Below are 12,596 nucleotides of genomic sequence, written 5' to 3' on the forward strand. Positions count from 1 at the left end.
CAGACAAACTGGCAGCGGCATCATTAGCAGCAGCTGTGTTGCTGTTGTTGCTGCTGTACTCCCAATGACAGAGCAAAAAAGACAAAAAAATATAAAAAATTTGAATTGATATCAATAAGAGTTAAAGAAAATAATTATATAATTTTCTTTTAGAGCAATACAATTTCTTATTTTCAGCTCTTTATTTTACGTTTAAACGTTAAAAATATATAAAAAAAAATGACAATTTGATTAGACTGCCAAAGAATGACAAACACAAAATTAAAATATTAAAAAAAAATTTTATAAAATATTAATACATATCCCAACACAATCAGAAACTCATTTGATACTATGAGCACATATATTTTATATTTTTTAAAAAATATTAATAAATTATCTCATCTCATCCATCACTTAAAACATCGAGCAATCTTCAGAATGCTCTGAGAACTCTGCTGCACTAGAAGTATCAGCCAAGACAGACACAAATCCAATACAAAAAGAGTTTTTCGAATATAATGAAATATTTAGTAACGTTCTCTCCTACTCTCCAAAGATTTTAATCATCAACTCAACGGGAGTACTTCCACTCCTACTCCTATACTTCCACCATCAGAAAAACACTACTATTCGAGCCGAGTCGTCGGGGGCTCCTACATCATCCAAGTCATAGAAACGTTTGTCATCTTGCAATCTTGATCCTGAAAATTAGGATTAGGAAGACATTGTCATGAACGTCGAAGGCAGCAAAAAACAGCATCCTTACTGCTCCATCTTGCTGCTCCCCAAATCTTTAAACCTCCAACGATAATAATCTTCAAAAGGAGAACTGAATATTCCACCTCGCCACTCTGCAGACAAACACTGATCTTCCAGAAGATTTTGGCTCTTAAGATCCCCATCAAAGGCATCGGTACACCAATCAACATTGAATCCATTCTCCTCTGTGGAACTAGACCCGAGATCTTCAATATGATCAAATTAAAGTCCGCCGCCATACCACAAGCCTTCTCTTTCAGCAACCCTCGTTGCGTCAAATGCGGCCAATTACACATGACGGCTGAATGCACCCAACCAAAGGCCCACACTGCCAACTGGAGGGGAGTCCAGAAGCTGAAAGCTCTCCGCTTAACACCACTTACAAGACAGCCAAATACAACAGGCACACCACATATTATCGAGTGCTGCAGTGGCCAAAAAGTAGGTTGCCACGAACCCCCCAGAGCTGAACAAAGAGCATCTCCAAATAAAACGCATCAGGATTCCGCAGCCAATACATCTATTATACGCAAATCCTCTACTCCTGCATTAGGTTCTTGCGCTCTATATTGAACAAGAAATTCAGACAAACTACCCAGCATCGTATATATCACCTGCCCACTCGAAAAACTCTCGTCAACAACATTCCACAACACATTCCCGAGACTGTTGCTGGAACTGGTCTCCATGGAAGACCCAAACTTCTACTAACCATACTCCGCATCATCACTCCGTAAAAAAAATCTAACGTTCTCCACCGCAGCTCAAAACCCCAGTTGGGAGTAAGCTCAAGACGAAACAAAAAGGTTACGGGCAAACGGAACATCAATGTACAAATTGAATAAATTATAAATATTTAATAGTTTTGCCTCTTCCTAACACAACGAAACAACACTCTTCATGCCCCAAGAAAATAAAATTAATAAATTATACATAAAAAAAATAATTAAAAAAAGAGAAAAAAATGTATATAAAAGGAGAAAAAAGGAGAAGTAAAAAAAAAAAAAATATATATATATATATATATATATAAGGAACTGAAGTTCCAGTCAGCTCGAGAGCCAAAATAAAAGTGAACTCCACAGAGAAGCATTCGAGCTTAGCTGTAAAAAATCAGTGTTGCATAAGAGTGGGGAACATCACAGTGTTGGTCAATGATGATTTTTTTAGTGTTAGTAACTGTCCAGTGTTGCATAACTTCTGCTCAAGTGTTCGGCGCTGCACAAAATGAGGCTTGATTTATTTTAGTGTTAACATTCATAGGAGTACCCTAAGCTGTGGAATATTAGTGCTGTGTAACAGTTGAGGCTATAAAAGTGTTGCACAATCTTAGTTTTTTTATTATCAATTCATATTATCCTTAAGCGTTGTATAACATTTGCAGAAGTGTCAGAAATTCTTAAAGTTTGCCTCGTTGTGCACTGCAAGACTTACTTGTGCAGTAGCTGCTATTGTCAGCATTTGCATTGGTCACACTCGAGTGCAGGCACTTGAATCGAGCTAACGCTGCTACTCTTTGCCCTTAGCCCAAATAAAAATAACAACTCGCACCTCTCAAGTGACCAATATACACAAATTATTGTTGTTTGTGTAAGGTCAGAGTGGCGAGACCTCGGCCGCATGCAAATAAAGATAGCCAATAGATATTTGACTGGCCACTGGCGAAGGTGTCAAGTGTTCCCTGGAACCGAGTTGAAAAGGTCAAGTGAGCCTAGACAAACAATAAATAAATGAATACGTAAGTAGAAAAGAAAGTTGGCTTTGCCTGTGCCTTTGCTTTAATTTGCATAAATCGCTTTAATTGGCTTCAGCTGTCAGAGTCGGCCATCAAAAGGAAATATATATAAATATATATGAGTATATTTTACCAGCTAATTAGCCGCAAATGCGACTCGCGTGTGCTGCCAATCGGATTGCGGCTCACAAAATTTGGTAACTTGATACAAATTAAATGAGGCACGTTGCCACGGCTTACACAAAGCTTAAGGGTTACGCAAGCAGCACCTACCCAAGCCGCTCAACCACCCAGTGCTCACGAGCCACTCAACCACCTGAACAGCCACAATAATTGTTGCCATGGCCGTGGCTAGCGGCCAATTAAAATCATTTTACTTCTGCCATCCTTCACGATTGAGACGGAGAGATATTTGCTTTTTGATACAAAGTAGCTAAAGAAAGTGAATTCCGTATTTTGTATATGAAATACATTTAAATTTTTATGGATGACTTCTTTTGCTGTGTTAATTGTTACAGAAGAAATTTTTTAAGCCTGGCTATTTGTTTCTTAATTAAAAATTCTTAACAATTAAAAATTTAAAAACAAAGATTATAATATAAAATTAAATTTTAAGTAAGACGCTTATAACTAAAAGAAAATATATAAATTTGTTTTTTTAATCTTTTGCCTAGCTTTTCATTAGAGTGTTCATAATATATTATAATAATAAATATTTATAAAATTCAAATATATTTTTAACGAATCATTTTTTCAGCTCTGCCTAGAGGGTATCGAGCACATAGTCAACTACAGCCTTCTTTGTTTTTTGTTAGCTAATGTACTTAAAAACTTAAAACAGGGTATCTAATAGTTAGACAAATAATTTATGTAAAACTTTTGTTTAGAGTATAAAGTAATAGCTGAAGTAGAAATTAATTTTGAAAGTTTTGACTGCTTCGCAAATAAAAATTACACAGCAATGGCCTTTTTTATATATATTCATTCTAATTACAAAGACAACTTCACACATGCATAGATAAACTTATATACTGAAACTACTATCAAGCTATATATGAACTGCAAGACACAGTATCGGCTAGGCAAGCTTTTATATTATATTTTTAAGTTTAGAAAGACATCATTTTGTGATGCTCAGCAAACTCTTTCATTGAATACTGCAGCTTGAGAAAACAGGGTATGTACTGGTCAAACTAAAATGTAAGCTTGTCAAAACAGGGTAGATAGGGTATGTGCAAATACGGCCTTCTTTAACAGGCTACTTGCCCGCCTATAGGCTGGGCTTCGAATGATGACCTAAGCTTAGGTCTTAATATAATTGGGCCTATAAATGCCAATCAATATGGTCCACTGATCAATATTTGAATGGTATATAGAAACAGGGTATCTATGAGTCAAATGAATATGTAAATTCCGTCTTCTTCAAATACCAGAATGTTCTTTGGGTCAACAAAGTATGCCCTAGATGTCAGCCCTCGATCTGGTCTACGCATCAATAATTGAAGGGGATCTCAAAACAGGGTATCTGTTTGTCATAACAAAAATAAGCAACAACTACAAGCATCTTGCTGGTCTTTTGAGTATGTATGCCAAGTTGATGGGTTATACTTGGACTCAGTCGCAATCGCAGCCTCTCTCTCCCTCACTCTCTGTGTATGTGTCTCAGACCTAGAGCCAGACCGACCTCGAGTGTTGTGGTCCACTTGAAATTATGCCGAGAGATGCTCGAGTGGGCACAGCCGCCAATAACCACGCACAACACTCAGCCAAGCGACCACAAACAACCCTCAGCAGCAGCAGCAACAACAACTACAACAACAACCTGAACCTTCACAAATAAGGGTTGGGGGATGGATGCATTGCGTTTCGCTTCGTTTTCAATCAAAGCTGCGCGCACTGCGATCTTTCTAGTTGGCCTCGTTCAGGGTTCGAATCGCGTTACCGGAATCTGTCCATCAGTCGGTTGCAGCTTTAGCTACGCATCGCAAAATTGCCAGCAATTAAGTATTCCATCTACGTATTTCTCTTTACTAGTTTTTCCTTTTTATCCATCAACGCTATATATACATATATTTCTCTCTCTTGTGGGCATAATTATGGGCTTAGCGCAATTTATTGACAAGTGAATTAGAAAAATATTTTCGCAGCGCGTTTCCTATTGTATTCCCTGTTTAATGGACCATTGAAATGTAAAATTCGCTTGAGAACATATTGCGAGCTGTTGGGGTGAGCACAGTTTTCAGTGCCTAATGCCAATCAGGTTAACTCTGTGATTACAAAAGATAAACTCACACAAGCATCGAAAATAAGTTCTTAAATAGGCCAAGAAATTGGTAATTATTTAAATGGATTATTTGGTGAAGTATTATAGATTGTAAGTATATTAAAAACTTGGAAACATTTAAGAAAATGTATTTTTTTTTAATTTAATTTAAATTTTATAATACCTATAATAATAAAATTTAAATATTAAATATATATATATATATATAATATACATATATTAGATATTAGAAATATCATAAATACAAAATTAATAATAAAAATAATAAAATAATAATAATAATAAATTATGAACTAATAAATAAAAAAAATATTTAAAAAAATAAATAAATAATTATGTTTATAAATATAAAAATACCTGATTACACAATTAATATAATTATAAGAAAATTTCAAATATATAAAATAAATATAAACACAAATCTATATATATTTCAAAAGCTTTTATTTTTTTTTTTTTTAAATAAAGATAAAGATTTTTTTAAATTAAAGATATATTTAAAAAAATCAAATAAAAATATACAATAAAGTAAAAATATTTATTTTTTTTAAATAAAGACAAATTATAATATTAAAATGAATACACCAATTTAAGACTAAGCCTAGATCGACAAATTTATATTTAATGCAATTTATTTATTGTTATATTTTTATTAATTATTAATTTTACATTTATGCATTCCAAAGAGTCTTGCGAGTGTCCATGTCCATTTGAATAATTAAAATTTCGAAAAATATCGTAAATGTCTTTTAATAAGAAAAAGAAAAGATACATCACCTGAAAACATGACAACACTTAATTAGCTAGATATTTATTACTATTTAAGGATAATCTTTTATTCACAGTCAAAACTTACGACTTAATAAATGTTGCTGTTTCTGGGCTTTGACAAGTTGTGAACAGGTTGAAGACCCTTCAAATACATTCAGAGATATATATACATAGAGTAGTAAATATATCAACAACAGTTATGCATATGCATATCCAATAATATTTATGGCTTTTAGTCTGATTCCTAAATCATCGAGTCGCGCCTTAAAACAAACGACATTAATCCAAAAAAAAAAAAAAACGAAACAAAATATACAAAGATTTAAATTTTTAAAGAGTTGCCCCAGAAAAAAAGACAGAAACTATAAAATTGAAAGAAAATGATAATAATAAAAGAAATAACCAAAAATCTGTCAAAATGTTTATTCATAGCAAATGTAATTTATAGGCACAAACAACACTTGAGATTTGCAAAGCCAAAGCTAAACTGGCTTTATAAATATATATATATATATATATATATATATATATATATATATATATATATATATATATATATATATATATATATATGTGTGTGTGCATATATCTGCTGTGGCAGCTGCTTTGGGGGTTGGTTTGCCAGCTGGAAGGGGCGTTATGTTGCATGCAAAAATAAAGGATACGCTGGCTGTATGTATAATCAATTTGGATGCCGTGACGTCATCATGACGAATTTACACTCTCAATAAGTGTGTGTGTGTGTATGTATTTGTGTGTGATTTTCACTTTTCGACGAGTTTTCAAGTCGAGTTTTTCGCTGCGTATGCAGCAGCCCAGTGATTTTTGGATGGACACTGGAACAGGCCTAAAACATTCGATTCGTTACGTTTGTTATACATTTTATTCCACTACAGACCCCACACTCAACTGCCCTGTGTGTGTGCGTGTGTGTGTTGGCTGTGGTAAGTGCTTTGGGCCTTTGGATTTGGGCCGCTGCTGCGATAGACTGTGACGGTGACTATGTAGATTTTTTTTATTTTTATTATTATTTGGATTTCGGTATACGTTTTTTTTATGGCGGCAGCGTAACAAAATTCTTATGAATATTAATTGGCTCGCTGTTTGCGTTGGTTGTCACTCAAAAAAGAAAAAAAGAAACCGAATTGGTAAGTGGATGGCATAGTTGGGTTTCCATTTCGATTTGTTACGCTTGTTTACAGCTTTGGACAGGTTGCTCCAACCTAACCTAAGCATTAGGTTTGTCGTTGTAGGTCGCAGACTCATCAAACTCATCTAAGTGCAGTCTGATTAGATAATCAACACAGTATTAGGAGTACTATAAGGGACTGAAGTGCTTTTTGATTGTCTTTAGACTCAGATAAGAGCGGAATTTACTTCCAAAAGGCAGCTGTTTTGATCAGTTTGTCATTTATGAATTCAAATATATTTAAATTTGGAAATAAACGTTTTTACGATTTTACAGGATTTTGTATTTATTTTGTATATGTTAGCTTAGTTTAAATTTGGATATTTCAAGCTACAATGTCTAAATTAAAATTTAATTTAAGTTAAACTAAGTTCTTTTAATTATTATTAATTTAGCATATTCTAATATTTTTATTTTTAATTTAACAAATATTAATTAATATTAATGTTTTTAATTAAAGAAAAATTGTTTGATTTGTTGGTTTTTGTTTAACATTTAAAATAACTAAAAAATATTTAGCTTTTAATTCAATTTAAATTTCTACAAAAATAACTGAATAGTAAGTTTAGAAATTAATACTCTTAATTTATTTTATTTATTTTTAACATATTTATATAATAATAAACCTTAAATACACCCTTTATATGACAATAAGCCATTTCAATATTTTAATAATTTTAAATTTAACGATGCTCTCACATAGACAAACGCCTTTTGCTACGTTTTACCTTTAATGTGTTTAATGAGTGTTCCCATGGCATTTTGTATATATGACTCATTTTATGAGATCTTCACATCCTCTTTATGTTGCTGTAGACAAGTATCAATCGCACAGACACAGATTTCTCACACTCTGCCTGGCCTGGGGTCTCTCGGCACACATTATCACGAATTCATATTTCATATCAACACAGTGAGTAAAAAATTTATGCGCCCACACAGTGCCAGCCGTTTCCCCATTTACCATTTACCATTTACCTTTTATTTTGTTTTTGTTTTTTGGGGTTGAGCACGGACTGACGTCTGACTGGCTGCTGTCCAACATAATCTACATCAATGCGTTGCTGTTGGATGTGCCTGGATGCTGTTGGCTGCCTGCGCATATTAGAACGATGCCAAATGCGACTGTCTTTCCAACAGCTGGTGGAGGAATCCATGAAATAAAGGCTTAACCCGCTGATGTGCTACTAGATATGCTGTACTTTTAAGGCAATTAGAAAACCTAATGAAGGTAGAAAGTTCTAAAAATATTTATAAATACGTGATAATATTTATATTTTTCAAACGACAAAATTGCTTAAATTTTAAGTCAAAAGCTTATCAATTTTTACGTAGAGGCTGTAAATAACAAAATCATAAATATAAATTGAATATGAAATATAGCTAAAAATAAATTTGTGCACATATTACAATTTAATAATATAAATAAATAATTATTTATATAATATTTATTATAATGCCGCAATAAATAAAATAAATATTTATTTAGTCATCACTAACAAAGCTTTTCAAGTTTAAGGCAAATAATAACATTTTTTTAAATTTTTCTGTGGAATCTCTTCAAAACTCAAATAAGTTTTCAAGCAGAAGTTTTCAATTGGCGTATTGCTTTTTTTAAACATATTCAAAAAATTGTAAACTAAAAACTAATACAAATAAACGCTTAAAAATTTTTATGACGTCAAAAAATAAATTTTTAATAAATATTACTTAGTTTTTAAGAAGTATTTTAATTCAGTCAAAAATAACATTTAATAAATTTTATAAAATAAATTTTAGTTACTTCTTATCCTTAGTTATATGCACTCACCTTGCCAATTCCAAGGATAGGGTGTAGAGTAATATTTCTGCTTAGATTGCCTACAGGTATTCAGGTATTCAGTTAGTATAATTATCTCGCGTTTGGCCGCCCACGCAACACATGAGACGACACCTGAGTCTGCATTTATGGCCCAAGGCCCCGTTGATAGCATGTCTCTATTTTCAGACACAAACATACTTATATATAAATATATATATAGATGCAGATATGATGGATGTATAAGTATGAGAGCGACACAGACAAATGCAAAGTTCTTTTATTTTTTGTTATGTTAATTGGCATTTGCATATGCCCAGTTGCCAGTTGCTAGGCCCTTTGCCAGGTTTGCAGTAAAAAAAAGATTTGAGAGAGAGTGTGAGAGAGAAAAAGGCGCACAAGTGGCAGACAGGCTTTAAAACGCTTAACCAAACAAGAGAATCTAAAATAGTTTCACTTTTTTTCGTATGTGTGGCGGCCAATGCGAATGCCAAGGAAGCCCCATTTCAATTGAAGTGCGGAATGTCGCCATTTTCTGCCTGTGTATGTGTATGTAAATGTGTGTGCCTGTGTGTGTGTGTGGTGTTTGTGTTGGCTGTTAAACTCAGCGCTATTAAAGGCTAAGGCCGACTTTTTGTCAGCCATTATGATGCGCACCTTTTGTGCTCGTGTGTTGTTGGTGTTGGTGTTGGCGTTGCTGCTGTTGTTGTTGTTGCTGCTGCAGTTTTCTAGGGAAACCCTAGCACGCACACACACGTAAACATTCAGCTGTGCCCCTCGACACATTCATGAAATGTATAGCATAATAAATCTTTACTTACACCCAACTAGGGACTATGCTATACATATATTTCTCTTCTTTTTTTTTTGCAGGTAGCAGCGCGTTTTTGCCACCTTTGCCACAGGATGTGCGGCAGGCAAGTCGTAGGAGTTGCTTTTAGCCACTGCCTGTTCCCAGAACTATGCACACACACACTCTCTCAGCTAGTTGGCCTCGCATTTTTACGTACCATTTTACGATTTTGATTTTTATCAAGTCTTGTTTCCCTTAGTCCTCGTTTTTTTCTTGCGGTATTTATTAGACAATGCCTCGGTGTAGGTCATCATTGCAGCGACTACTGTGCACTGAGAATTGTTGTTTCTCTAATTGTCACTTGCGGTTCGTTTGATTTGAACAACTGCTTATCGCTAGTTGCATCGCCAGCGATAAGATTAGCCACGACCGATCGCATAAGCCCCTTTGCCCACATATGCAGACTGCCTGTCGCGTTTTCCACAGAATTGTCTGCGGTTGCGGGTGCTAAATCGAACGAAGATAAGTTCGAAAGGATCTCAGAGAATGGCAAGCATGTGAGATTGTGCTCTAAAGGCGCTAGCAGTTTCGAGTGCAGATATGTCTGATGAAAATTATGAGACCAATAATAGAAAAGGGGCAACAGTGGGTTAAATGAACCAAAATGTTGTATAAACAAAGATTTTACGCATTTATTAACTAATTAATAATATAATTTAAAGAACTAATATATTTAAAGGTATTTTAGGTATATCTCATAATTTATCAAGTCGAAATAATATAATAATAATATAAGAAGGTTTCAATAATAATGAAAAATACTAAACGCAAATATAGAAATATTTAATGAATCACTTAAAAATATAAATAGAAAAAAAAAATTTGCAAATTGCCATAAAAAATTAGAATATAATATATTTATATATATAATAAATAAATAAAAAATGCAGTAAAGCAAAATGATAAGTTATGTAACCTTAAATAAAAATAAGTTTAATGCTCGAGTTCTGCTATATTTTTAGAAAAATATCTATTTAATTAAGTTCGGCTTTATAATCTTTATTTAGCTTTTTTAACTTCTTAATATTATGTAAAAGTATTTTCACCACATTTCTACATTAAGAATGATCGTTGCCCAACTTCTGCATTTATAATTAAAATTTATATCTGATTTTCATAAGACATATTATTGGATACCTTAGCTCAGCTGTGCTTAAGTTAATCATGAATTTCTATTAGGCGAGGTCAGTATTCACTTGGCTTTCACACAGACCTACGACAAACTAACTGTACAAAGCAAACCCAACTTCACTTTCCACCAAACGGCAACAACAATTAAGACTTGAAATATTTTTCCCAAAAAAAATCAAAAAATCAAAAGCATTGCAACAGCAGCAGCAGCGCCGATTATCAAAGACTAACTGAAGCCAGATCGACGCAAACCTCAGCCAGCCGCTCCCTTGTCCGGTGTACGAGCTTAAAAGATAACCCAATACTATTTATGAGCTTTAAATTTCGAACAACGGCAACATTTTCGAAATTTTGTTTGCTTTTTTCCCCGCTCTCGGTTCGAAACCAGTTTGGCGACGTTTGTTGTCAAACTGATCCATCGTTTGAGAAAAAAACAAAATATATATAAAACATACGCCAAGTGAAATAAATAAATGCGTTGATTTTTAAGTGTTATGCATAATTTTAAATATGTTAGTTGAAAAGCCACGCGAATGACATTTGGTTTCTGTTTTAAATTATTCCCGATGAGCGAGTCCGAACCAAAAATTGTTGTTGACCGTCGAGTTTTGTTTTTGTTTTTAGCTAGTTTGTTTCTGTTGTTGTTTTTTTTTTTTTTGGCTTGCAAAGTCTGTCGTCTAGCTGGCGCTGCGAAACCGTTAACACCCATAATAATAAGTACCGCTATGTACCCTAATTTTGTGATGGCTTTAACTAAGCTGCCGCGCTTTTAATAGCCAGCTCTGCATAATGGACCCAAACATTAGTTTATTTCGAATACATCTATGTTTTTTTTTCTCTTCTCGTTTTTTTTTTCTTACAAATTTTCAGTGAAATCGGCGTGCGTTTCTCAATTTCCAGTTTTTGGATGCGCTACGGATTTTTTGGTTAGCAATATTTCTAGTTCATTTGTGAAACTTCAGCGCGACTCTGGAGGGTTTTCGCTCTGCTTGTCGCAGAGTCTGGGGCTCTGCGAGGGCGGAAATTATTTAATGGCGCGTACATTTGAACTCTGCTGTGCGGAAATCACGCACTGACTGCGTCTGTTGCCTCTGCCTGGCAGCTGTTTTCCATTTCAATTTTGTTTCTTTTTTTATGATTTTATTTTATTATTTAATTTTATACGCTTTTGGCAATTTTATTAGCCTGGCTGCCATTGCGTTGCTAATATAAAAAATATGTTTTTTTTGCTTGTCAAATTATTTGGCAAATGGAATTTGAAGAAGGCTGAGAGATTGGGGGATGATCTGACTGGTGGGCGTTGTCAATTGCAGCGGGCGTGGCTGGCAGAAGTCAAGTGTGGGTTCTTTAAAGTTGAGTAATTTTGTGAATTATTCACGTGGAAATGCAACAGAAGGGGGAGAAAGAGTTAATAGCAAATAAATTGATTTAATTAAGCTTAAAGTTATTTGTTAAAAATGTACTCAACATAATTCAAAAATTATAAACATTATACTTTTTTATCTTAGAGATTTGAATTTGATTCTTTCTTAATTTTGTTTTTTTTTTTTTTTTAATTTAAAAAATATTTACTATCAAGTATATACATAGATCTTTTAAATGAATTTTTTTTTTATGACATAAAGAGAAAAAATAGATATCGATAATAGTTAATTCAAAGTTATAAAAAAAATTAAATATATTTAATTCAATGTTTAATTATTAATACAAAAAATAAATTAGCGCCACATCTGTAAACAATTTTACATTGAAACATTTAGCGACTGCTAACACTGCCTATCACTATAAAGATCCCTTTCTTAAAGCTGTTGGTCAAATGTAATCAAAGTCTTCTTTCTGCTTGAAACGCACTCACTTTATCAATATTATGATTACTGAGCCAACAGTTGGCTCTGGTATGTTGGGCTACTCTAATTATAAGCGGACACCTGCTTGACACGACAACAACAACAACAAGCAGCGACAATAACTGCTGGCGCACAACGCTGCGTATGAGCAATTCGCAATGCGTGTCAACACACACACACAAGCACACACACTCGCCTTCAACTTGAATTGCGCACTTGAAAATTAGTTGCAAATTACCTACTTAAG

General features: G+C 33.7%; 1 protein-coding gene across 2 annotated transcripts; it reads right to left on the reverse strand.

The window, feature by feature from the left end:
• Positions 1-395: 395 nt before the first annotated feature.
• LOC115483403 lies at positions 396-1,658 on the reverse strand. 2 transcript variants are annotated; one of them, XM_030225195.1, is made up of 3 exons: positions 1,337-1,658; positions 749-1,261; positions 396-683 (listed from the first exon to the last, which is right to left on the reverse strand). In XM_030225195.1, the coding sequence occupies exons 2-3, from the start codon at positions 1,035-1,037 to the stop codon at positions 595-597; spliced, it is 378 nt and encodes a 125-aa protein (XP_030081055.1). In that variant the 5' UTR covers positions 1,038-1,261; positions 1,337-1,658; the 3' UTR covers positions 396-594. The 2 variants fall into 2 exon arrangements, with proteins under 2 accessions (XP_030081055.1, XP_030081056.1); XM_030225196.1 differs by having other exon boundaries at positions 749-934; positions 983-1,658.
• Positions 1,659-12,596: the final 10,938 nt, after the last annotated feature.

The sequence above is a fragment of the Drosophila hydei genome, unplaced genomic scaffold, assembly GCF_003285905.1.
Source record: "Drosophila hydei strain 15085-1641.00,03,60 unplaced genomic scaffold, DhydRS2 tig00008124-arrow-arrow-pilon, whole genome shotgun sequence".
Classification (NCBI taxonomy): domain Eukaryota; kingdom Metazoa; phylum Arthropoda; class Insecta; order Diptera; family Drosophilidae; genus Drosophila; species Drosophila hydei.

Excerpts from the sequence above, each read along its gene's own strand:
- LOC115483403 (XM_030225195.1), bottom strand. The coding sequence starts at position 1,037 with ATGTGTAATTGGCCGCATTTGACGCAACGAGGGTTGCTGAAAGAGAAG. Across the intron at positions 684-748 it reads GGGAGCAGCAAGATGGAGCA|GATCAAGATTGCAAGATGAC; the intron begins GTAAGGATGCTG and ends CCTAATTTTCAG.